Source organism: Silurus aristotelis (assembly GCF_946808225.1).
Source record: "Silurus aristotelis genome assembly, chromosome: 25".
NCBI classification, from domain to species: Eukaryota; Metazoa; Chordata; class Actinopteri; order Siluriformes; family Siluridae; genus Silurus; species Silurus aristotelis.
The window spans coordinates 518128-540627 of record NC_139598.1 but is presented as its reverse complement, the minus strand read 5'-3'; the positions used below and the strand labels follow the sequence as shown (position 1 = coordinate 540627).

The 22500-nt window shown below is 38.3% G+C and overlaps 6 protein-coding genes across 7 annotated transcripts in view; 2 read left to right on the top strand and 4 right to left on the bottom strand.

Annotated features, from left to right (window-relative positions):
• The window catches only part of and1 (actinodin1), a gene marked incomplete at its 3' end in the record, with an annotated part of 4642 nt that extends 4592 nt beyond the window's left edge, over positions 1 to 50 (bottom strand). Inside the window, exon 1 of the mRNA XM_083530452.1 lies at positions 1 to 50. This exon is cut by the window's left edge and continues 296 nt beyond it.
• Positions 51 to 117: 67 nt separating this feature from the next.
• cops9 (COP9 signalosome subunit 9) lies at positions 118 to 3879 on the bottom strand. The gene is made up of 3 exons (XM_083529651.1): positions 3720 to 3879; positions 2381 to 2453; positions 118 to 1351 (listed from the first exon to the last, which is right to left on the bottom strand). The coding sequence occupies exons 1-3, from the start codon at positions 3780 to 3782 to the stop codon at positions 1314 to 1316; spliced, it is 174 nt and encodes a 57-aa protein (XP_083385777.1). The 5' UTR covers positions 3783 to 3879; the 3' UTR covers positions 118 to 1313.
• A 262-nt stretch (positions 3880 to 4141) lies between these two features.
• otos (otospiralin) lies at positions 4142 to 5624 on the bottom strand. The gene is made up of 4 exons (XM_083529648.1): positions 5531 to 5624; positions 5290 to 5359; positions 4948 to 4971; positions 4142 to 4583 (listed from the first exon to the last, which is right to left on the bottom strand). The coding sequence occupies exons 2-4, from the start codon at positions 5351 to 5353 to the stop codon at positions 4399 to 4401; spliced, it is 273 nt and encodes a 90-aa protein (XP_083385774.1). The 5' UTR covers positions 5354 to 5359; positions 5531 to 5624; the 3' UTR covers positions 4142 to 4398.
• Positions 5625 to 5745: 121 nt separating this feature from the next.
• Positions 5746 to 9264, bottom strand: apodb (apolipoprotein Db). The gene is made up of 5 exons (XM_083529645.1): positions 8959 to 9264; positions 7976 to 8115; positions 7766 to 7887; positions 7589 to 7674; positions 5746 to 6885 (listed from the first exon to the last, which is right to left on the bottom strand). Exons 2-5 carry the CDS (start codon positions 8093 to 8095, stop codon positions 6650 to 6652), a joined length of 564 nt encoding a protein of 187 aa, XP_083385771.1. The 5' UTR covers positions 8096 to 8115; positions 8959 to 9264; the 3' UTR covers positions 5746 to 6649.
• Positions 9265 to 10206: 942 nt separating this feature from the next.
• Positions 10207 to 17639, top strand: LOC310719680 (inositol 1,4,5-triphosphate receptor associated 2-like). 2 transcript variants are annotated; one of them, XM_083529641.1, is made up of 12 exons: positions 10207 to 10366; positions 14555 to 14643; positions 14722 to 14868; positions 15162 to 15279; positions 15367 to 15417; positions 15510 to 15587; positions 16025 to 16081; positions 16505 to 16564; positions 16670 to 16722; positions 16821 to 16920; positions 17181 to 17263; positions 17351 to 17639. In XM_083529641.1, exons 2-12 carry the CDS (start codon positions 14579 to 14581, stop codon positions 17532 to 17534), a joined length of 996 nt encoding a protein of 331 aa, XP_083385767.1. In that variant the 5' UTR covers positions 10207 to 10366; positions 14555 to 14578; the 3' UTR covers positions 17535 to 17639. The 2 variants fall into 2 exon arrangements, with proteins under 2 accessions (XP_083385767.1, XP_083385768.1); XM_083529642.1 differs by lacking the exon at positions 10207 to 10366 and adding an exon at positions 10922 to 10980.
• An 849-nt stretch (positions 17640 to 18488) lies between these two features.
• On the top strand, positions 18489 to 22500 carry mynn (myoneurin). Its single transcript, XM_083529630.1, has 4 exons — positions 18489 to 18634; positions 19743 to 20033; positions 20609 to 21969; positions 22061 to 22500. The coding sequence occupies exons 2-4, from the start codon at positions 19762 to 19764 to the stop codon at positions 22234 to 22236; spliced, it is 1809 nt and encodes a 602-aa protein (XP_083385756.1). The 5' UTR covers positions 18489 to 18634; positions 19743 to 19761; the 3' UTR covers positions 22237 to 22500.

The following is a 22500-nucleotide window of genomic DNA, read 5'->3' as shown; positions in this document are numbered from 1 at the left end:
TGTGTGTCTGCTTTGAAATAATAATAACACAATAAGACACACACACACACACACACTCATATATTTTTATATGCATGGTTAGAGGCGTATATCAGCAAGAACACGACCAGATTCTAATGATTTAGAAAGTCATTTTATTAACATTATATTATTTATATTATTAGTTTGACATTTTTTATGTTATATAAATAATTACACGTTTCAAATCCACGTAAATTTGTGAAAAGGTTTTATAAGATTTAAATGTTAATAAAGGTAAAATGTTCAGTTGTGTAAAATTCAGATGTAGGAACCTTCGTGAGCTTCTGCCATTTGTTTAGTTCTGGATCCTGATTGGTCAGAAGGTGTTGATAAATTCACTAGAACAGTTTATATTAATGTGATCATTCTGGTATGTTATCGTTTCCATAGCAACAGCTCGTTCACTGGGACTTTGTATGTGTGGTGAAATGTTCTTACAGTAAGGAGATGTTCATGGAAGATGTTTGAAAGGAGTCTCCAGGTGAAGCTGTAACTTTCGGGACACAGGGTGTTTATGCGTCTTTGCAGATTCTCAGTAATGTGACGTAACGACAGACTGTGAGGGGAATGTGTGTTTATTACTGCTATAACAGACAACAGGAACCAATCATTTCCCAGTTCTTATATAAATCGATTAAAAGTCTGTGTTGTTCATGAATGAATCAGATGTGCTGGTATTTTACTAAACACCAGTTTATTTGTGACAATCACAAGTGTTAGTATTTACAAACCGCTTTCCAAAACATTTACCGCAAACAAATAAAAGAAATCCAAAAAGGTGACTGAAACGGTAAAAGCATTAGTATTAGAGTGTGTGTGTGTGTGTGTGTGTGTGTGTGTGTGTGTGTGTGTGTGTGTGTGTGTGTGTGTGTGTGAGATTTAGTTTTTTTCCCTTCTGTTCGTTTCCTCGAGGGTTTGGAGATGTTGCACGTCTCAACAGGGACCTATTTTTTTCTGTAAATGTTGAGCCGCGAGACACGGAACATCTGTATCTTTGTGTTAGCGATGGATTAAAGGTGTAATTATACGCAGGTGTTCAGGTGTTCAATCTCCAAAAACCTACAATCTGAGCTGGAAACAGATTTCCAAAGAACATCAGGATCATTTCAGCTCCTAGAGTGGAATGTGTGAACTCTTTAACATACAGAAACATCTGGAAATTTAACGTGCGTTGTTCTTTTTTCAGTTCTCACAAAAAAAGGTTTTATTGACAACAATACAAACCCGAAATCATAAACCAAACTCAAGAAAAAATAATAATAATTCACACGGTTGAGAAGTGAAAATCTTCATCACTGGATGTCATCATCATCGAAAAGGTCTTCAAAATCTGAGAGATACAAAACAGAATTATAATTATAACAGAAAAAAACCTGTCACTTCCCTGTGTGTGTGTGTGTGTGTGTGTGTGTGTGTGTGTGTGTGTGTGTGTGTGTGCGCGTGTGTTTTTCCTCTTCATTAAATGCGTGTGTGCAGTGTTTTTTCTCCCCCCTGGTGTTGTTCCACTTTGCCCTGCAGATGAAGCTGCTCTGGTGTGACACGTGTTCAGCTGCTTTTAGACGCTGCAGATGGAAACGTGGCTTTAAAACGTGGAGTCGTGCTGCGCTGGAGCCAACGAGGCCCCGTAAAAACGCCTTTACACGTCGATGCTCTGCCTCGTCTTTACTCTCGAACAGCCTGCGTCTCAAACTTCAGCACATTCACTCACACGTGTAGCGTAATTACATACAAATTACACATCTACAATGTTTTTAATGGAATGGGAAAAATACAGCTTGGTTTTGATTGTGTGTTAAATACGGGGTCTCTGTCGCGTCTCTCTCACTGGATATGAGATGTGACGACCCAGACGGAACAGGGCGCCAATACTTTTGTTCAACATTGAAACATGAGCGAGCTTCTCCAGCAGTTTTTTTTCTCCGAGATGAAAACTCACATCACACACTGTTCACACTGCCGAGAGTCTATAACACCTTTATTACACACTGTAGTGTGTGTGTGTGTGTGTGTGTGTGTGTGTGTGTGTGTGTGTGTGTGTGTGTGTAAAAAGACAGAATGTGAAGTAATTCATCATTCTTATTTTGCATTAAAAAAAGAAAGCAGGAAGAAATAGAAAGAACCACAGAAGGAGAGAGAGGGAGAAAAAGAGGGGTGAGGGGGGGAGAGTAAAAAAGAACCAGGAATTAAAAAATGGAAAAGCAGAAAGAAGCAGAGCAGAATAAAGGAGTGTGGAGGAAGAGTGTGGAATTTAAGAATAAAATGAGGGGAGAAAGAAGAGAATAAAAAGGTGGGAAGGAGAAATAAAGTAAATCAAAACCTGTACATTTTGTTTAAACTGAATTTGAGTTTCTTTTCTCACCGTTGAAAAAATCTGAGTGTACAGCTTTCTCATTAGCAGCCAAATCCATCAGCAGCCCGCTACTGCCCCCTGCCTGTATATATACACACACACACACACACACACACACACACACACACACACACACACACACACACACAGAGAGACACACACACACACACACACACACACACACACACAGAGACACACACACACACACACACACACACACACACAGAGACACACACACACACAGAGACACACACACACACAGAGACACACACACACACAGAGACACACACACACACACACACAGAGACACACACACACACACACACACAGAGACACACACACACACACACACAGAGACACACACACACACACACACAGAGACACACACACACACACACACACCACACACACAGAGAGACACACACACACAGAGAGACACACACACACAGAGAGACACACACACACAGAGAGACACACACACACACACACAGAGAGACACACACACAGAGACACACACACACACAGAGACACACACACACACAGAGACACACACACACACACACACACAGAGACACACACACACACACACACACAGAGACACACACACACACACACACACAGAGACACACACACACACACACACACACACACACACACAGAGACACACACACACACACACAGAGACACACACACACACACACACACACACACAGAGACACACACACACACACACACACACACACACACACACACACACACACAGAGACACACACACACACACACAGAGACACACACACACACAGAGACACACACACACACACAGAGACACACACACACACACACACAGAGACACACAGAGACACACACACACACACACACACACACACACACACAGAGAGACACACACACACACACACACACACACACACACAGACACACACACACACACACAGACACACACACAGAGACAGAGACACACACACAGAGACAGAGACACACACACAGAGACACACAGAGACACACACACACACATAGATCAGAATGAATCTTCCACTAAAGAAAATCTTTCGTTAATAAATAACTAATTTAATAAAATACGTTTTATTAGAAATATATAAATTGTATTAAATGTCCATTAATGGTCGTTGTTTTTCTCTCACACGTACATCGACCGTTTGACCCATCAACCAATCAAATCGTCCTTAAGGTCACTCGGACCAATCCTAAACTAGGGGGCGGGGCTTAGCGCAATGCGACTGGGAAAAGATAAAATAGATCTGATTCTATTAAGTGAAGTAAATATCACTCATTTCTCATAAAATTAAAAAATCAGCTCCGCTACACGAACCTCATCCAGATCCACATACGGCCCGGCTCCCTCAGGGAACATTTCATCCACTGCAGGCTTCATGTCTTCGGACGGACTGCTGAAAAACCTGCGAGCCTTCAAAAGTAGCGCACCGAGCTAAGCTAATACAGCAACTTCCGGTGGTGCCTCATTTCAATGCAGCCGACTGGAAACCAGGACCCACTGGCGCAGTTGGAGAACGGGTTTCTGAATGCATCCAGTCTGGAATTCTATCAGTTTAGCTTTTTTATATGGTTTGTTTTTGTTTGTCTTTTTTTTCGTTCATTATAATACTTTATTTAATAACTATTTTTGTTTTCAATTATGTACTGCATTTTATTGGCCCTGTACTACAGTGAAATCTAATCTAACTGTTATAATAAATATAATAAATAATATAATAATAAATAACTGCAAGCTGATTTACTCCATCAACAAGAGTTTATTATACATGTGATCTACAACTATCAATGTTTACATGTAGATGAATAATAGAGGACTACAGTGTTTAATACGTGACTTGTTACAAGAATAATTGATTACAAAATAATTGTACAGAATTTTAAAACTCATCAAATTCTATCTAATGTTTATAACTTTAAGGTTAAAAATGTATTAATGAAACGATTCAGAACTCTCATTATTCACTAAATCCTCCTGCAAAAATCAGTCTTCCTGCTCATTCCTGTTGTTCAGCCACTTCATATCCCAGAGTGTCCCCGAGGTTCTGGTGGGAGAAGAAGGTCCTGGCCATGTTGTTGATATGGTTGTGGGCTCCAATACTACGAAAATACTCAATGTAGTTCCAGAAATCTGAGGTTGAGTATGGCCAGTAGGGTCTGGCCAGGGGCTCATCATAGGGAGCTGAAAACAAACATCCATAAACATGTACAAAGTTTCATTATTTCCTGTCTTGCAGGATTCGGAAAATATTTAGTGTGAACGCAACATTAACTCTACTTTACATAAAAACACAGCTTTTGAAGAACATCTGACCACCAGAGAACATTAAACTCATCAATCGTGAAAAAACCTGTTACATATTAAATTCTTTATTTTATTCATTTATGTTGTGATGAAAAACACAGAATATCACCAGAATATTAACCATTACAAACACTTAAAAATATAGAAACCCATAGCTGAGTTTCAACAGAACAGATTGTACATGGGAGAGAAGGAAAGAAATAAAGAAATCAAATCTTCTTTAACATGAATCAAATCTTACATTCTTCATGAATGGCTCGAGCTCCTAAAAGAGAGAGAGAGAGAGAGAGAGAGAGAGAGAGAGAGAGAGAGAGAGAGAGAGAGAGAGAGAGAGAGAGAGGTCTATTTAAATGCTATACAACTCACAAAGAGCTGATTCACTTTTCAGCTCAGACTCAGGAAATCTGCAGAATTCTGAGCCAAGTTTTATTAGTAAAAAGGGTTCACATTGTTAACACATGCAGAATGACGTAAATGTGATACAGTACAGTTGATTTTTAATTTCTAATGAATACTGAATAATCATTATACTGTTAGTAAAATTGTAAATACAGTCATTTGTAATGTAGTAAATGTTACTCACCGCTGAGATGATTGGAGACAAAACATATGAAGAAAACACAAAAAACAAGGAGGAACCCCTTCATATTTCCCTAAACACACAGAGGACATTTATTAAAATAAAAAAACACCTGAAAGGCTCACAGTTTAACCAATTTAATCTTCAGTCTGGTTAATTTGTAACATATTATTATTATTATTATTATTATTATTATTATTATTATTATTATTATTATTATTATTATTATTAATAAATCATTACCTGCGTTAAAGAGTTTTCCCTTTTCTCTGATTCGCCTGGTGAGCTGCTGGAAATGTCCAGTGTTTCTGAATGATAAGTGTGTGTGTGTGTGTGTGTGTGTGTGTGTGTGTGTGTGTGTGTGTGTGTGTGTGTGTGTGTGTGTGTGTGTGTGTGTGTGTGTGTGTGTCTCCTCCCCAAAATCTCCTCCAATCCCCCCAAAATAAAGCTTCATATAAGTTTTCAGGGTTTGCATTTATTTACTTGTTTATTTGTTTGTTTTTCACACACAGGCAGTATTTATGTATATGACAAACAGAAATAACAGAAAGTGTTATAACACGGTGTTAGACTCAAGCATTAAAAAAAAAAAACATTTACGTGTTCATTATAATAATAAACAGCAGAGAGAGAAGTGAAAGGTTGAATGGGTCGACAGGGGGCGCTACAGAGCTGTGATTCTGGAGGAGAAAAAAACGATCAAGTATTTATTACATTAGGAATAAGGGTATGATGTAATCGTTTTGAACATATATATGTTAAAATCTCAATTAAAATAATAATTGTGGAGGAAATAAAAAGTGTCCATATTAAAACATTCCCATGCTTTTATTTTAAATATTTCCAAGAAAATTAATTTGCATAAACACGTACAAAGGTCGGGGTAGTGGGTGTGGTCGGGGGCGGGGTGTGATCGGGGTAGTGGGTGTGGTCAGGGGCGGTGTGTGGTTGGGGTAGTGGGTGTGGTCAGGGGTGGGTGTGGTTGGGGTAGTGGGTGTGTTCAGTGGTGGGGTGTGGTCGGGTAGTGGGTGTGGTCAGGGGCGGGGTGTGGTTGGGGTAGTGGGTGTGGTCAGCGGTGGGGTGTGGTCGGGTAGTGGGTGTGGTCATGGAGCAGGGTGTGGTTAGGGTAGTGGGTGTGGTCAGGGGCGGGGTGTGGTCAGGGTTAATATAAAACAGAGACTTTTGATTACAGAAATAACACAAATTGCTCCATCTTATTAACGATTGTGTGTAAAAGAAAAATTCACACAAATGCAGAAAATCTAATGTAAAAAATGGATTATGGATATTAATAAATTTTTATGCTCATAAATATTCATCCGTCATTCTGGAGTTTGTAAATATAAATGTAGTGGTGGGCGTTTTAAGCTCCGCCCTCACAGCCGTGCTGATCTGTCGGAACCATTCGACTGACATCGATGTTGTCCTTAGAAAAGACCTCCTTGGCGTGGTAGATGGTCTCGGGTGGGAGGGAGCGGCTGCGGGACAGAATCCAGGCGTAGTCCACGTGGAAGATCCGCAGAAATTCAGTGCAGGAGTAAAGAAGAACCACGGAGTCGTAATCTGTAGATAAAATCCAGTACGGGCTGTAAGGAGTGACTGGGGGGGGGAGAGAGAGAAAAAACTAAAACGTGACCATCATCATCATCAACATCACCATCATCATCATCACCATCACCATCACCATCATCATTATCATCATCATCACCACCATCATCATCATCATCACCACCATCATCATCATCACCATCATCATCATCATCATCACCACCATCATCATCATCATCACCACCATCATCATCATCACCATCATCATCATCATCATCACCACCATCATCTTCATCACCATCACCACCATCATCATCATCACCATCATCATCATCACCACCACCACCATCATCATCACCATCATCATCATCACCATCATCATCACCATGATCATCATCACCATCACCATCATCATCATCACAAATCCTTTCTTTAAAACAAAACTTTCTGGTATGATGTTTCTCTTCACAATCACACCAGCAATGACGTCACTTTTGTTTCTGATGTAAAGAGATCACTGAATCTGATCATCTGGTCCATGATACATTTTGATTCAGTTTGAATGATTCCACACATGTTCATGAAGCTCTGCCCTCTGGATCCACAGTGGAACGGTGAGTGGTCAGTTGTGTTCTGTATAAAATGGCTGATGGGCAGAAGATAATTTTTTTAACAGGATTCTTCTGATCAGGTGACGGTTTGCTGCATTCTGTTTTTCGTAAGAAAGAAAAAAATTTCCCCTGTAAATACTCACAGTAGGAGAAGCTGATTCCGAGTTTAGCCGGTTCTCTCTGGTTCTGTACGGTTGCTGTTCCCTCAGCGATCCTCACTTTACCCTTTCTGTAAACATAAACACATTTGTAAAGGAATTACACATCCGACATCCATTTTGAATTCTGGAGTGCAGATGATTTCAGTATAAATCCCTCACCGTGTTCGAATGTGGACGACGCTGATGGTCTTGTCGGGTCTGAGAGAGAGGTTGGTTTCGATGCATGTTCCTTTCTCATAGGCTGCTGGAAGCTTCTCGATTTCATACCACTTCCCCAAAAACTGTGTTACAATAAAACACAAATGATGAATCTATTTACAGGACTTGAGAGAGATTTGAGAAATGAAGGGTAATGAAGTTTCTCCAAACCCTGTTCAGGTCAAAGTTGGGCTGGACCATGGGTGTCGGACACGGACCCCAGTGAAAGACCTGAGATGACACCGATATGACCAGCGTCAGCAAAAATATCCACACAATGACCAGCTTCATGGTGGAGACAATGAGAGCGTCTGTGAGGCGGCGAGACGATAATAAATGTTTCATTAGCAGTTATAATGCACAAGTCATCATGTGGTCACATTGTGGTGTAAAGCTTCCTGTTGTTCCATCTAAATATTACTATTGTACTCTTTTAATTTCATTACATTTCTGGTTTAACAGGAAACTCCATCTATCAGGGTTTATTTTTCAAAAGTGGAAATTCGAAATTAAATTCGAATAAATACTGAAAAATAAAACCTTCAGTGAAAAAGCGAAAAACTTCATATAAAAACCCATCAACTGAACCAGATTTTTATTTTGTTCTCAGCTTTTCACAAAGACCTCAATTAATAACATATTTATTATATTTATGTGTTTACTAAAAACCAGTTCAAAGGAAAAATCTTTCAGAAGAAGAAATATTCCATCACCAGCAGAATGAACGCATTATTACAAGTTATTTTAGATTTTGCTCATTAAGTGAGATTTATTGACTTATTGATGTGGTTTGTTGTATAAAAATTGACTAAACTTTTGTTATTCAGCTTTAAACACAATATAATTTTAAATCAGAGCATTTAAATGGTAAAACAATGAGATATTTATTGTCATATATAAATATACAGAGAGAAAGAGAGAGAGAGAGAGAGAGAGAGGAGAGAGAGAGAGAGAGAGAGAGAGAGAGAGAAAGAGAGAGAAAGAGAGAGAGAGAGAGAGAGAGAGAGAGAGAGAGAGAGAGAGAGAGAGAGAGAGAGAGAGAGAGAAAGAGAGGAAAAAGAGAGAGAGAGAGAGAGAGAGAGAGAGAGAGAGAGAGAGAAAGAGAGCAGTTTATACTAAAAATGAAGCAAAATAATGGCTCATCTGTAACTCACCTGCTTGTAGATCAGAGTCAGAGACACTGAGGAGATGAGGAGATTGAGGAGAATGAGGAGATTGAGGAGAATGAGGAGAATGAGGAGAATGAGAGAATGAGAAGAATGAGGAGGTCACTGCGAGCTAAATGACTGGATCTGAGTGTTTGTGTCGTCACTGCAGGAAACGTTCACCAGGAGCAGATGATTTCGTCATGGGACAAAATGAAGAAAAAAAGAAACGGTCCAGACAAAGACAAAGTGTGAGGACTTTGTCACTTGCTGCAGCTGTTGACTAAACAAACTAACAAACATATTCAAGTGTGTGTTTATTACAGTAAAGTTCTAGTAGAGTTTAATATGTATAATTTTGTGTATATATATATATATATATATATATATATATATATATATATATATATATATATATATATATGTATAGACTAGTGGGTGGAGACAGATGATCCGCTGTGGAGACCCCTAACAAGAGCATCCACAAGAAGCAGAAGCAGAAGAAGAAGCAGAAGAAGATATAGACTATAGTGTATAGACTAGTGTTTCTTAAACCTCCCCACTTTAGAAGGGGTGGATTTTCATGCCTCTCCTTTCCTCCATCACCACAGATAAAGGATAATGAAATACGTCAAGTTTAAAGATGTCTAATTTAATTAAATACTAAGATCTAAATCAATAACATCAAATAGCATCAAGTTCAAAAACAGAGAAAATGAAAGTGTAGTTGTGTTATGTGCCCTAACTGATGTTTTATTTTACTAGAATTTATGAGCTAATTGTTTGTTTGTGGTCGCGTTGAGTGCATGAACTTTATTTCTAATAGAGAAAATCATACATGAAGATGAAAAGGAAAAAATAAATCAATCCTGCGTTCATTGCGCTCCACCTGTCATATCTTTATTTGCCACTAGAGGGCCGCAGCCCCACACTGGTATTAAACTTGTCAAGATTAAAACTGGGACCATGTTGTTCATGTTCTCGCTCTCAGACCAGGAACTAACCTGCTGTTGGAAAAGCAAGTGTTCGAATTTCCGAAAAACAACGTGACGTTTGGATGACATCAGTGGAGACTGGATACTGACTAGCAACTAGAGGAAACTACTTTTATCTACAGCCAACAACACATGATTTAGAATTTAATATAAATAATATAAAAATAAGTCACGTGACCAGGCATTGTATTGTATACACCTTCTTGTTTATTGGTTACGAAAACAGACATTCAGACCCGCCAATGCAACTGCAACGCGCACTAATGACCTCCCCAGTTACTATAGCAACCACCTAAACAAAGGACGTATTAACATTGTTTGACCCTCCAACATCCAAACACACGGCAAACATCGTCCACGTGGTTTAAGAAAATCTGCCCGACGTTTTCGCCAAGAAAGTAATTGCAGACGTCCAGACTCCTGTACGTTTTTTTCAGCTTTTCAAGTGTAAACGCACTCGATCTCAACCAGACAATAATAACACGCATCTGGATACGGAGCTGCAGATACACGTGTAAAGTTCCAAATAAAAAGTTGTCACTTAGTGTCTGATTTAAGGGCTCCGATATTTCCACGTTATCAAAAGTATACTTTTGTCACGTTTTTTTGCTCCGTGATTTAAAAATAGCGCCACCGGAAATGCTTTAGGATCAGACATGCGCAGTATCATCACAACGCGTTTATTGTTGTTTACTTGGCCTTTATGTTTGTTAGTTTAGAATATTATTTATTTCTATATAGAATAATCAATAAAAATCACTAAAATAAACATAACAAATGTAAAAGTACATATATTTTAAAAAAGTCTGTAAAATGTCTAGCAATAATCACATTCCAGCATGTTTTTAACATATTAATTTAAAATGTAATCTTTATTGTTCATTACTTTAATGTCAGTAATAATGTTTAGGTTGCAGTAAATGAGGGTTTTGTGTTATAACATAATATTAATTTATTTATTCACCAATTTAATACATCACTTTTTACTATTTTACTGTTTCAAAAGACTTCATCTTTACACCTCAAAGACTTACAGGTGTGTGACCTAGAATACTGAAGTGTAGAATACTGAAGTGTGTAGAATACTGAAGTGTAGAATACTGAAGTGTGTAGAATACTGAAGTGTAGAATACTGAAGTGTGTAGAATACTGAAGTGTGTAGAATACTGAAGTGTAGAATACTGAAGTGTAGAATACTGAAGTGTGTAGAATACTGAAGTGTAGAATACTGAAGTGTGTAGAATACTGAAGTGTAGAATACTGAAGTGTAGAATACTGAAGTGTGTAGAATACTGAAGTGTAGAATACTGAAGTGTGTAGAATACTGAAGTGTAGAATACTGAAGTGTGTAGAATACTGAAGTGTAGAATACTGAAGTGTGTAGAATACTGAAGTGTGTAGAATACTGAAGTGTAGAATACTGAAGTGTAGAATACTGAAGTGTGTAGAATACTGAAGTGTAGAATACTGAAGTGTGTAGAATACTGAAGTGTAGAATACTGAAGTGTGTAGAATACTGAAGTGTAGAATACTGAAGTGTGTAGAATACTGAAGTGTAGAATACTGAAGTGTGTAGAATACTGAAGTGTAGAATACTGAAGTGTGTAGAATACTGAAGTGTAGAATACTGAAGTGTGTAGAATACTGAAGTGTAGAATACTGAAGTGTGTAGAATACTGAAGTGTGTAGAATACTGAAGTGTAGAATACTGAAGTGTAGAATACTGAAGTGTGTAGAATACTGAAGTGTAGAATACTGAAGTGTGTAGAATACTGAAGTGTAGAATACTGAAGTGTGTAGAATACTGAAGTGTAGAATACTGAAGTGTGTAGAATACTGAAGTGTAGAATACTGAAGTGTGTAGAATACTGAAGTGTGTAGAATACTGAAGTGTAGAATACTGAAGTGTGTAGAATACTGAAGTGTAGAATACTGAAGTGTGTAGAATACTGAAGTGTAGAATACTGAAGTGTAGAATACTGAAGTGTGTAGAATACTGAAGTGTAGAATACTGAAGTGTAGAATACTGAAGTGTGTAGAATACTGAAGTGTGTAGAATACTGAAGTGTAGAATACTGAAGTGTAGAATACTGAAGTGTGTAGAATACTGAAGTGTAGAATACTGAAGTGTAGAATACTGAAGTGTGTAGAATACTGAAGTGTAGAATACTGAAGTGTAGAATACTGAAGTGTGTAGAATACTGAAGTGTGTAGAATACTGAAGTGTAGAATACTGAAGTGTGTAGAATACTGAAGTGTGTAGAATACTGAAGTGTAGAATACTGAAGTGTGTAGAATACTGAAGTGTAGAATACTGAAGTGTGTAGAATACTGAAGTGTGTAGAATACTGAAGTGTGTAGAATACTGAAGTGTGTAGAATACTGAAGTGTAGAATACTGAAGTGTGTAGAATACTGAAGTGTAGAATACTGAAGTGTGTAGAATACTGAAGTGTGTAGAATACTGAAGTGTGTAGAATACTGAAGTGTAGAATACTGAAGTGTGTAGAATACTGAAGTGTAGAATACTGAAGTGTGTAGAATACTGAAGTGTAGAATACTGAAGTGTGTAGAATACTGAAGTGTGTAGAATACTGAAGTGTAGAATACTGATGTGTGTAGAATACTGAAGTGTAGAATACTGAAGTGTGTAGAATACTGAAGTGTAGAATACTGAAGTGTGTAGAATACTGAAGTGTAGAATACTGAAGTGTGTAGAATACTGAAGTGTAGAATACTGAAGTGTAGAATACTGAAGTGTGTAGAATACTGAAGTGTAGAATACTGAAGTGTGTAGAATACTGAAGTGTAGAATACTGATGTGTGTAGAATACTGAAGTGTAGAATACTGAAGTGTGTAGAATACTGAAGTGTGTAGAATACTGAAGTGTAGAATACTGAATTGTGTAGAATACTGAAGTGTAGAATACTGAAGTGTGTAGAATACTGAAGTGTGTAGAATACTGAATTGTAGAATACTGAAGTGTAGAATACTGCAGTGTGTAGAATACTGAAGTGTGTAGAATACTGAATTGTAGAATACTGAAGTGTAGAATACTGAAGTGTGTGGAATACTGAAGTGTGTAGAATACTGAAGTGTGTAGAATACTGAATTGTAGAATACTGAAGTGTAGAATACTGAAGTGTGTGGAATACTGAAGTGTGTAGAATACTGAATTGTGAAATACTGAAGTGTGTAGAATACTGAAGTGTGTAGAATACTGAAGTGTAGAATACTGAAGTGTAGAATACTGAAGTGTAGAATACTGAAGTGTGTAGAATACTGAAGTGTAGAATACTGAAGTGTGTAGAATACTGAAGTTTGTAGAATACTGAAGTGTAGAATACTGAAGTGTGTAGAAATCTAAAGTGTGTAGAATACTGAATTATAGAATACTGAAGTGTAGAATACTGAAGTGTGTAGAATACTGAAGTGTGTAGCATACTGAATTATAGAATACTGAAGTGTGTAGAATACTGAATTGTAGAATACTGAAGTGTAGAATACTGAAGTGTGTAGAATACTGAATTGTAGAATACTGAAGTGTAGAATACTGAAGTGTGTAGAATACTGAAGTGTAGAATACTGAAGTGTAGAATACTGAAGTGTAGAATACTAAAGTGTGTAGAATACTGAAGTGTAGAATACTGAAGTGTAAAATACTGAAGTGTGTAGAATACTGAAGTCTAGAATAATGAAGTGTAGAATACTGAAGTGTAAAATACTGAAGTGTAAAATACTGAAGTGTGTAGAATACTGAAGTGTGTAGAATACTGAAGTGTAAAATACTGAAGTGTGTAGACTACTGAAGTGTAAAATACTGAAGTGTAAAATACTGAAGTGTGTAGAATACTGAAGTGTAGAATACTGAAGTGTAGAATACTGAAGTGTAAAATACTGAAGTGTGTAGAATACTGAAGTGTAGAATACTGAAGTGTAGAATACTGAAGTGTGTAGAATACTGAAGTGTGTAGAATACTGAAGTGTAGAATACTGAAGTGTGTAGAATACTGAAGTGTGTAGAATACTGAAGTGTAGAATACTGAAGTGTAGAATACTGAAGTGTGTAGAATACTGAAGTGTAGAATACTGAAGTGTGTAGAATACTGAAGTGTAGAATACTGAAGTGTAGAATACTGAAGTGTGTAGAATACTGAAGTGTGTAGAATACTGAAGTGTAGAATACTGAAGTGTGTAGAATACTGAAGTGTAGAATACTGAAGTGTAGAATACTGAAGTGTGTAGAATACTGAAGTGTGTAGAATACTGAAGTGTAGAATACTGAAGTGTAGAATACTGAAGTGTGTAGAATACTGAAGTGTAGAATACTGAAGTGTAGAATACTGAAGTGTGTAGAATACTGAAGTGTGTAGAATACTGAAGTGTGTAGAATACTGAAGTGTAGAATACTGAAGTGTAGAATACTGAAGTGTGTAGAATACTGAAGTGTAGAATACTGAAGTGTAGAATACTGAAGTGTGTAGAATACTGAAGTGTGTAGAATACTGAAGTGTAGAATACTGAAGTGTAGAATACTGAAGTGTGTAGAATACTGAAGTGTGTGGAATACTTCAGACTGCTGAATGTTTCTATGTGCTGTTATATTGTAGTGCTGAGGTGATCTGGTGTTGAAGATGAAGAAGATGCATTGTGTGGAAGAACACGATTCTGTATATATTTCAGATGAACAGCAGAATGAGTGAGTGTTTATTATAAAGACACTATAGGAAATTGAATCCTCTCTCGTGTAACACTGTGTTTCTAATTTTCTGTACAGGGTTTCAGACGACGGTGTTGAGCTGCTGAACTCTAACAGCTGCGTGGGGACGTTATACACAAACAGGCAAAAAGCCATTGAAATAGCAGAGGATAAAAACATGCTTCTCAGGATTAAGAACGATGAGTTAAAGGACCAAATCCAAAGGTAGCAGACATCTCAGATCTTCAGCCTGAGACTGAAGACTCCATCATTACATTTAATATAAACATGTCCTTATAGAAGCTTAGGATTGTTTAATCATGTCAGTGATGCACGTGCTGTAGAAGCGATCACGTTAATATCACAACCCAGAACTCATCAGCGTTGTGGTGAGATGCTCAGGCTCTTAGAAAAGTTCAGTTCTTGTACAGTTTAACAGTAAAGAAAAGATCTAAAATGTATAAACTTTCCTATCCACTTCCTGTTAATGATACATGTGTAAATGTGTGTTTGTGAAGCTCGAGGGAGTCGCTCCAGAACGCCCAGCTTTTTGTAGATGAACTGGAAGACCTTCATGCTGCAAAGGCAGAGAAAGATCAGATCTGTGGGAAGATCAAGGCCAGATGCAAAGAAGTTGTGCGTGCAGAGAACAGATTTTAACTTGTGAATATCTCACTTTATCTGCTTAAATAATCATAGTTTACTGATGTGAACTTCTGGCAGGCAAAAGAAAATGAGACACTCAGACAGCGGATAGAAGATCTTTCTCATGAGGTATGTAAAGTCCAGAGAAGCTTCTCACCTCTCTTTTCAGTTTTACTGAGTTGAATATATAAATATATTATTCATATTGTCTTCCATTACAGGTGTCAAGTTTTCTTCTGAAAAGACAGCAAACAGATGAGGACATCACCAACCTCAACTGTGTTCTGAGAACATTACAGGTGATATATTACATGTATACGGGGTTTTAAACAAACCCTGTTCAGTTGTGGCTTCTGATTAGCCTGCTTCTGATTAGCCTAAAGCAGAGACGTGAATCAGCTTTGTTACACTCAGCGATGATGCTTTAAATTCACCAGACATCATCAGGAGAACTTGTGTAATTTGTTTTATGGTCCTTCTACAGCATTGAGTGTAGCAACAAACACAATACACGACATTCCTTTATTCAGAAAAACCATTAGAAAAACAGGGATGTTCTTCATCACACCAACCTGGAGTTCTATAACAGCAACACACACACACGCACACACACACGCACACACACACACACACACACACACACACACACACACACACACACACACACACACACACACACACACACACACAATGATTACATATTTAATCAAAACAGTTCACATATTTTATTTTTTAGCAACAACTAAAGGAGCTCAGCTTTGATCTGGAACACAAAGAAGAACTCATAAATCAGGTACTGTTTCATTTATACGAGAATAGAGATTTGAGATATATATATATATATATAACTTAGCCACACCAACCTGCCCCTCTTGGGCCCCTGAGTAAGGCCCTTAACTCCATTGCTGCTCAGTGCTTAGATGTATGAAAGAGATAAATATACACCACTCTAAATAACGGCGTCTGCTAAATGCCATTAATGTAAATCTGTGATAATAATTTCGTGAGGAAATTAGTTGGAGATCCGTGTTTTAATGCATTTTAAAACACACACATTTTACCCCAAAAGTGTTTAGATTAAAATAATGGTGTGTAGGAACCGAAACTCCGACATTTTGTATGGAGAAAAGAGGTTTTATATGTTTCATAAACTGAAATTGGAATAAAATATGAGGTCATGGTGAAGAATTATCCTGTTTATTTATTTATTTTTTAGAAGGATTCCATCATCAATCATCTGAAAGACTCCATGTCAGAATACATTACCATTAACCAGGTCTCATCTGATTTATTATGTTAGGGTGGGGGTGGGGGGAGGGGGGTTGTTGTACTCTGCTAAATATTATTTTATATATAAATATAATTCATTATTATTACCCAGGGCATGAAGGAGAAGCTGAAGGATTTGGAGGACCAGTTGGCTTTGGCTTTAGTGTATGTGTATTTTTAATACTTTAGAATGATTCTGTCATTAAACACAAGACAGCAGAGTAAATTCTTTTTATTCATTCTTTCGTTTATTTATTTCTCAGTAAAGGTGAAGGAAACTTCATGAGCATGGATACAGACACAATGCTGAGTGGTGAAAACTGGGTTTCACTCGGGGAAGAACTCGGACTGTTTACAGATCAGGTACAGCCAACACTTTAATATTAAACAAATTTCATAAATACACTGATAATGTCTGATCATGGCTGCATTCACTTGTGATTTTTTAAAAGATGATTTGTTATAAGAGGATTAAACAGTTCAAGATGTACAAAAAAGTTATAACAACTCAGTAATGTTCAGTGTGGTAACTGTGACTCAACACCACAACAGCATTATTTTATTAGTATTTTCACACACTCTGGTGTTTTCCTGCCTGACTGTATATTCTGCTGATGAACCAGACAATCCCTGAGCAGGAGCAGAAAGAAGAGGAAGAAAATGAAGAGACTCTGAAAGAACAAGCAACACTTTATGTGTCAAAAAGGTAAAAAGTTGATTTTATATTTATTTTATTATTAATATTAGATTAATTTTTTGTCTCACTCTCTTTTCTGCTTTTATGTATTAAATGTATGACACACAGCTGTAGAAGAAGCATAACGAGAGGAGTGTGTGCTGCTGTGGCGCTCTGCTTCAGCGTTCTCAGTGTGGTCGGAGCTCTGACTCCAAACCTGCCCACAGACATAATGAACAGCGTCCATCGCCTGATTGAACCGTGCTGCCAAGTATTTACCACCGGACCTCCCCCAGTATAACACACACTCCTCTCCACTGGAACTGACTGTGATTATTGGTAATATTGATAAATTGCATAATTGTTCCAGAAGTTCAAAATGTAATAAAGTTATTAATAAAAGAAATTCCAACTGTCTTCATTTTTTTTTTTTTTTTTTTTTCTCACTCTGAGAATATCACATTAGATGAATTATTTTGCATCAGTGTCATACTTCATTCATGTCATGCATCAATTCCAAATAATAATAACGAGCATTAAAGGGTTAAACTTCAAATTGTATTTTTATATTTCAACATTTTGGGTTTGAAGAGTGTTACACATTTATAAAAATCTGTATAATATTAATGCCTGTGGTTCTGGTATTGAGTGTCCACATAGTTTTGGAAATGCAGTGTATATATGATGATTAATTTCCTTATGACTTACTACTTTTTATGCCACAAATAAGACGTTTCAAGACATTAGACACCCTAAAAATAATTAACTAAAGGGTTAACGAACATATAATAATAATAATAATAATAATAATAATAATAATAAAAATAATAATAATAATGTTTTTTAAAATGTACAGTTGTTTATAGAAATGTGTTTCTCCTAGTTAAGTGCACACAGAACCAAAACTGTTTTGATGGTGAATATTTTTATTTCACGGTAAATACTCCAGAAATGAAGTTGTTTGTTGGAAAATGTAAGTCATGCACTGTTATGTAAAAAAATATATTCAGTTTTTACATGTTAAAACTTTTTTATATTTTCAGATTTGGGAAATTTTCTATTCAGATTTTATGTTCAGGTTTTCATATATTTATTGCTACAAACTAGGAGCTGAAGTGTTTATAACAATTTATTCAACAACATAAAAACTTTGATTAAAGTTGTATTTTTATCTTTTTGGTTAAAATTATTGATTTATTTAAATTGGGGGGGGGGGGGTTTAAAACTTTTGCATCTCGCGGAAACAGCTGTAAGAAACGCGCTCAAGCTCTCTGTCGCCACCTGCAGGATGGACCGGAAGCACGATTAAAGTCCGGATATTACGTCACATTAGCGAGTCTGCAGGACTAGCCTAAAAATGGCTGACCGTAGCGAAGGATTTTAATCTACGCTTGTATAAATGTAAGGTCTAAATATTTTACACCATCGTGTTTAAATATAACAATTTTTTACTAAAAGGTTGGATATATTTATATATGGTTTAATTCTCCTGCAGAGTGTTTTGAGGTGAAATGCGCGAGCCGCGACTCGAGCTGCACCGGATTGAGTCGTTTTCGAAATAAGAGCCCTTTGTTTTGAATGTCAAAACTTGTAGCATTTTTGTGAGGACGGTAGAGAAAACACTGGGAGGGATTTTTTGGAAAATGAATAGAAATTAAATATAGATTTATTGGAAATATTTAGATCTCGCGCGAGGCCTAGTTGGCGGCTAATCCTCGCGCGTTAGCAAAGAAGTTAACGTTAGCTAGCAACTTTTAAACGGCGGGAACTTTTATTTTTATTCACAGTGTCTGTGCTTGAGATCTGTGGAAGTTCTCTGACTGAAAATATATTAATTTATTATTTATTATTTCATTATTATTATTATTATTAAGATACATTTATAGTGTGAAGATCATTATTGTGATTTATTTAGTAGTATTAACTGGGGTTTCGGTATTTACCTCAGACGAAGATTTGGGAGTGTGTTTTTAAGAATCGGTTTATTTTATTTCATTAGAACGTCATAATCCGGTTATATAATAAACAAGCTGTCAAAGTGAACACATTACTGAGTTATAACACCTGCTGATTTGTGTTTGTATCTGATGTGATCTCAAGACATTTTAGTCCTAATGCTTTGAGCACTGCAGTAAATTACATCATGATTTATAGAAATCAGTTCCTTAATGTACAGAAGTCTTTCAGTTCAGTGCTCATGTACAAAAGGATGAACTTTATGATGAAATTTGAGGATCTGGATGAATACATGTCACAAAATCCAGAATTGTGCATTATTCCTCCAGTCCTGGTGGCCCTCAGACGTGCAGAAGAAATGCTGAGCGTGCACATTCACATTAATTCATTATTAAATGTTTTTTTTGTTTGCAGTTTTGTCTGGAACACAAGAGTTAAAACTCGTTCTTTCACGTCTATTTAAATGTTTTAATTTGCACACAGGATTAGATTATTTTCTTGAAAGGATGAATATTCAGCACATTTTCTCGTTTCGGACGTTTCTTCCCTGCAGATCGGTCGTGCTCCACGTCATGGCCCACGTCCCTCACGGCGAGTTTCTCCTGGAGCAGTTGAGGAAGCAGAGGGAACGAAGTTTCCTGTGTGACTGCACCGTGGTGATCGGACAGACTCGCTACCAAGCTCACCATAATGTCCTGGCAGCCTTCAGCGAGTATTTCTCCACACAGAGCGTCGATGCAGGGAGAGAAAACTCCACCGTTACACTGGACCCTGAGTGGGTTAACACCAACATGTTTGAGAAACTGCTGGACTTCATGTACACAGGGAACTTAAACATGGACGGGTGAGGACACGTGTCTGAGTCTATGAAGGTTGAGGCTCAGGGATTAGAACAAAAGCATGCGGTTCCTGGCCATCCTGGACATCTATATACCTGGTGTGCTGTGATGGAAAACTGATTTAAGTTGCAGAAATCTGTTTTTCAAAATGTGGGGGATGACATTTTAAGGGCTTTACTTTTCAATTATTAGTGAATGAGTACAAAAGAGAGTAGCACACATTTACAATTATGGAATGTAGCAGACATCCGTGTCCAGAGAGACTCCAAAAGTGCTTTGAGTCTCAATCATTGAATAAAACTACACTGGTACAGTAGATTACAACCCTAAGATAAATCAGACTACAACTCGGTGGAGAGGTTTTTATTTTTAAACATTATTATGTTATTCAAAAAGAAATGGCCTTTTCTAAAATTACATTCATATCTGAAAATGTACTGTTGAAACTCTTGGCGAGTTTACTGAGGGGAAGAGATTCTAATGCGGATGCACTGTCCAGCTCATGTAGCTGTAGAAATATGCGAGCATGTCTCAGAACGTGTTTAATTTAGTAATATTAGGTACTTTGTGTGTTCTGCAGGGATGAAATTCCAAATGTTCAAAGCGCAGCTTCCTACCTTGGGATGCAGGAAGTTCTGTCTCTCTGTTCCTCGAGAGCTGCTGGTGAAAGCCTTTCCCCTGGAAGGGAAATGATCTTCGCAGATCCTCGTTCTCCACTCAGCCCCGACGACTACGAACCACTGGAACCACTTGAGGAAGTGGAGGAGAGGGAGATGCTGAGGAAGGAGAACGAGAATAAATCGGAGATCTTTGAAGCAAAAGCAGCTCCAGTTGATGAATCCCAGTCGTCCAGCGAACAAACTCCACAAGGCACAGGGAAGCGGATCCGGAAGCCAAAGACTCGACTTTACGAAGAGGACGACGACTCTACAAAAAAGGAAACCCAGATTTCGCCGAGAGGACGAGGTCGTGGGAGAGGCAGGCCGAGAGGACGGCCGAGGACGAGACCTTTGGATTCTGACAAAGTGGATACTGCGGTGACGGACAAGAGCCCGATTACTGAGAGCGCCGCTGTGCGGAGAGGAACTGGAAGGCCAAGGGGACGTCCACGTACAAGACCGCTGTCATCTGAGGCAGTAGAATCGACCAGTGCTGAAGAAAACACCCCAGTGGCAAATAATGAAGAAACGGAAACTGGAGCAGTGCAGTCTGAACCGCCCGAATCCACAAATCCACAAGGAGACACAGAGGAAGAAAACTCAAATAATGTGGAGGTAGAAAACAAAACAACGTCTGACGTTGAGGATTCTAAAGAGGTGAAGGCCGTGAGTCGAGGAAGGGGCCGGCCGAGAACCAAGTCCTTGCCTGCTGAGAGCCCCAGAACCTTGACCCCAGAGCAGACGTTAACACCGATCACACAGAAAGAAGGAGGAGTGCGTAAGAGAGGCAGGCCACGTTCCAAACCCCTGCCATCTGACATGCCGGAATCAGACAACACGGAAGCCGGAACGGAACAGGACGAGGGACCAGATCAGGAGAATAGTCAGCCCAAAGCATCCTCCTCTGAGCCTTCTGACAGCAAACAGGAATCCCCAGAAAATGCCAAAAAGCTCCGGACAAGCAACAGGAAACGGAGCATGAGCCAAAAGCTGAGGGAGAGCCAAGCCAGCAACGACGAAAACGACCAGGATGAAGCAGCAGAAGAAGAAGGCAGTGAAGATTGGGAGGAGGAGGGGGAGGAGGGGGAGGAGAAGGACATGAAGGTGTCTCAAAGCAAGCTGCGGCCCATCTGTAACATCTGTGGCAATCTGTTCTCAGAAATGAGCAGCCTGCGCAGACACATGCGCATACACAAGGGGCTCAAACCGTATCAGTGCCAGCTGTGTGGACGCTGCTTCAGGCAGGGAAACCAGCTCAAGACGCACCTGCGGATTCACACAGGTGAGAACTGTACTACGTGGAGAATTCTCTTCATTCCGTATGTCATTTTAAGCTTTATTATGACATTTAGCATTGTTTTCTGCACGTGCAGGTGAAAAGCCATTTTCTTGCAATCGGTGTGACGCCTCCTTCGCACAGAAATGTCAGCTGGTGTATCACTGCCGTATGCATCACGGAGAGGAAAAGCCTCACAAATGTGACGCGTGTCCTGCAGCTTTCGCTACATCCAGCAATCTCAAAATCCACATGAGGTGTGTTACTTATTAATAGTCATAATACAATGTCTGAATAATGATAATGAGGGGCTACTGTTAACATCTCCGAGTTGATTGTTCTCTTTTAAATGCATGTTCCCAAGTGTTTTATACTTCACCAAAGACTTTTATTTTGAAATAAGAGGTAAATAGTCTGTCTGACGCTTGTACATGTGAAGGCTATGCGAGGGTACAGACAAAACTATACGTTAAAAGGAATTTGGGCCACATCAACCATCATACCACACACTACTGGAGGTGAAGGATATTGACAGAA

Excerpts from the sequence above, each read along its gene's own strand:
- cops9 (XM_083529651.1), bottom strand. The coding sequence starts at position 3,782 with ATGAAGCCTGCAGTGGATGAAATGTTCCCTGAGGGAGCCGGGCCGTAT. Across the intron at positions 2,454-3,719 it reads CGTATGTGGATCTGGATGAG|GCAGGGGGCAGTAGCGGGCT; the intron begins GTTCGTGTAGCG and ends GTATATATACAG. Across the intron at positions 1,352-2,380 it reads ACACTCAGATTTTTTCAACG|ATTTTGAAGACCTTTTCGAT; the intron begins GTGAGAAAAGAA and ends TGTATCTCTCAG.
- otos (XM_083529648.1), bottom strand. The coding sequence starts at position 5,353 with ATGAAGGGGTTCCTCCTTGTTTTTTGTGTTTTCTTCATATGTTTTGTC. Across the intron at positions 4,972-5,289 it reads TGTCTCCAATCATCTCAGCG|GAGCTCGAGCCATTCATGAA; the intron begins GTGAGTAACATT and ends TCTCTCTTTTAG. Across the intron at positions 4,584-4,947 it reads TCGAGCCATTCATGAAGAAT|CTCCCTATGATGAGCCCCTG; the intron begins GTAAGATTTGAT and ends GTTTGTTTTCAG.
- apodb (XM_083529645.1), bottom strand. The coding sequence starts at position 8,095 with ATGAAGCTGGTCATTGTGTGGATATTTTTGCTGACGCTGGTCATATCG. Across the intron at positions 7,675-7,765 it reads GTCGTCCACATTCGAACACG|AAAGGGTAAAGTGAGGATCG; the intron begins GTGAGGGATTTA and ends TTATGTTTACAG. Across the intron at positions 6,886-7,588 it reads CGGAATCAGCTTCTCCTACT|TCACTCCTTACAGCCCGTAC; the intron begins GTGAGTATTTAC and ends TCCCCCCCCCAG.
- LOC310719680 (XM_083529641.1), top strand. The coding sequence starts at position 14,579 with ATGAAGAAGATGCATTGTGTGGAAGAACACGATTCTGTATATATTTCA. Across the intron at positions 15,280-15,366 it reads AGGCCAGATGCAAAGAAGTT|GCAAAAGAAAATGAGACACT; the intron begins GTGCGTGCAGAG and ends AACTTCTGGCAG. Across the intron at positions 16,723-16,820 it reads CAGTTGGCTTTGGCTTTAGT|TAAAGGTGAAGGAAACTTCA; the intron begins GTATGTGTATTT and ends TTTATTTCTCAG.
- mynn (XM_083529630.1), top strand. The coding sequence starts at position 19,762 with ATGGCCCACGTCCCTCACGGCGAGTTTCTCCTGGAGCAGTTGAGGAAG. Across the intron at positions 20,034-20,608 it reads GGGAACTTAAACATGGACGG|GGATGAAATTCCAAATGTTC; the intron begins GTGAGGACACGT and ends TGTGTTCTGCAG. Across the intron at positions 21,970-22,060 it reads GCACCTGCGGATTCACACAG|GTGAAAAGCCATTTTCTTGC; the intron begins GTGAGAACTGTA and ends CTGCACGTGCAG.